Here is a 1,262-nt window from a genome sequence, read left to right as displayed (position 1 = left end):
ATTATAGTTCTCTTGTAATTTCCATGACATTTGCAGTGACTTCTTCCACTGAAATATTGAACCCCCCAAAAATCATTCATGAGAGTTGTAATCAACTTCTTTTAAACTCCTGCCAATGTTGATATTTTGACCTCCTCCTCATTTTATTGAATGTTTTATTTAACATTCAATAAAATCATGAATGTTAATAGCATCTAGAATGGCGGATCCTTTTCAGAAGGTTTTCAATTGACTTTACCGAGATCCATCAGAGAAATCATTATCTAGGGCAGTAATATGCCTGTCTTTTTTTTTTTTCTTTTTTCAAGGAAGATGCCAGTTTTATTTAAACACAAAATGTACACATAAGCTATCTACTCATTTTCTTCACTGTGCAGCCTGGCATTGGGGTTGGTGACTCTGATGGCCAGCTGGGCAGCTCTTTCCACAATGGCTTTGTGGTTCTTGGAGGAAACATTGTGAGCGATCTCAGCACAGTAAGATTTGTTGCACATCAGCAGCACTTCCAGCTCCTTGACGTTGTGGACCAGGAACTTCCGGAAGCCACTGGGCAGCATGTGCTTTGTTTTCTTGTTGTTCCCATAACCAATGTTAGGCATCAAGATCTGGCCCTCGAACCTTCTACGAACCCTGTTGTCAATACCTCTGGGTTTCCGCCAGTTACGCTTAATTTTGACATATCGGTGTGACTGGTGCCGGGTGAACTCCTTGGTTCTCTTTTTGACGATCTTGGATTTCACAAGGGATCTAAGGGTGGCCATGATGCCGAGGAGGAGATCACTGCTACCTACCTGTCTTAAATAATAAGACTTGAAAGTCAAAATTACTGCTCAATCCATGGGCGGCAGAATGAATATTGTGTTAGCAGGTATGAAAACACCATACATCTCCTTGTACATCTCCATCAGAGCTCTTGAATGACCAGTTACAATGTCAGTGAGCAGTAGTATTTTAAAGGGAATCATTTTTTTCTGAGCAGTAGGTCTCAAGAGTAGGCTTAAAATATTCAGTAAACCATACTATAAATAGATGTGCTATCACCCAGGCTTTGTTGTTCCATTTATAGAGCATAGACAGAGTAGACTTAGCATAATTCTTAAGATTTCTAGAATTTTCATAATGATAAAGAAGCATTGGCTTTAACTTAAAGTCACCAGATACATTGCCCCCTAACAAGAGTGTCAGCCTGTCCTTTGAAGCTTGGAACCCGGGCATTGACTTATCTCTAGTGATAAAAATTCTAGATGGCATCTTATTCCAAT

General features: G+C 39.8%; 1 protein-coding gene across 1 annotated transcript; it reads right to left on the bottom strand.

Annotated features, from left to right (window-relative positions):
• Positions 1 to 352: 352 nt before the first annotated feature.
• On the bottom strand, positions 353 to 780 carry LOC108306070 (60S ribosomal protein L32-like). The gene has a single exon (XM_037739392.1). The coding sequence runs from the start codon at positions 759 to 761 to the stop codon at positions 354 to 356; it is 408 nt and encodes a 135-aa protein (XP_037595320.1). The 5' UTR covers positions 762 to 780; the 3' UTR covers position 353.
• Positions 781 to 1,262: the final 482 nt, after the last annotated feature.

The sequence above is a fragment of the Cebus imitator genome, unplaced genomic scaffold (genome assembly GCF_001604975.1).
Source record: "Cebus imitator isolate Cc_AM_T3 unplaced genomic scaffold, Cebus_imitator-1.0 Scaffold69, whole genome shotgun sequence".
Taxonomy (NCBI): domain Eukaryota; kingdom Metazoa; phylum Chordata; class Mammalia; order Primates; family Cebidae; genus Cebus; species Cebus imitator.
Note: the sequence above shows the minus strand (reverse complement) of the source record. Positions and strands in the feature narration are given on the sequence as shown.

Excerpts from the sequence above, each read along its gene's own strand:
- LOC108306070 (XM_037739392.1), bottom strand. The coding sequence starts at position 761 with ATGGCCACCCTTAGATCCCTTGTGAAATCCAAGATCGTCAAAAAGAGA.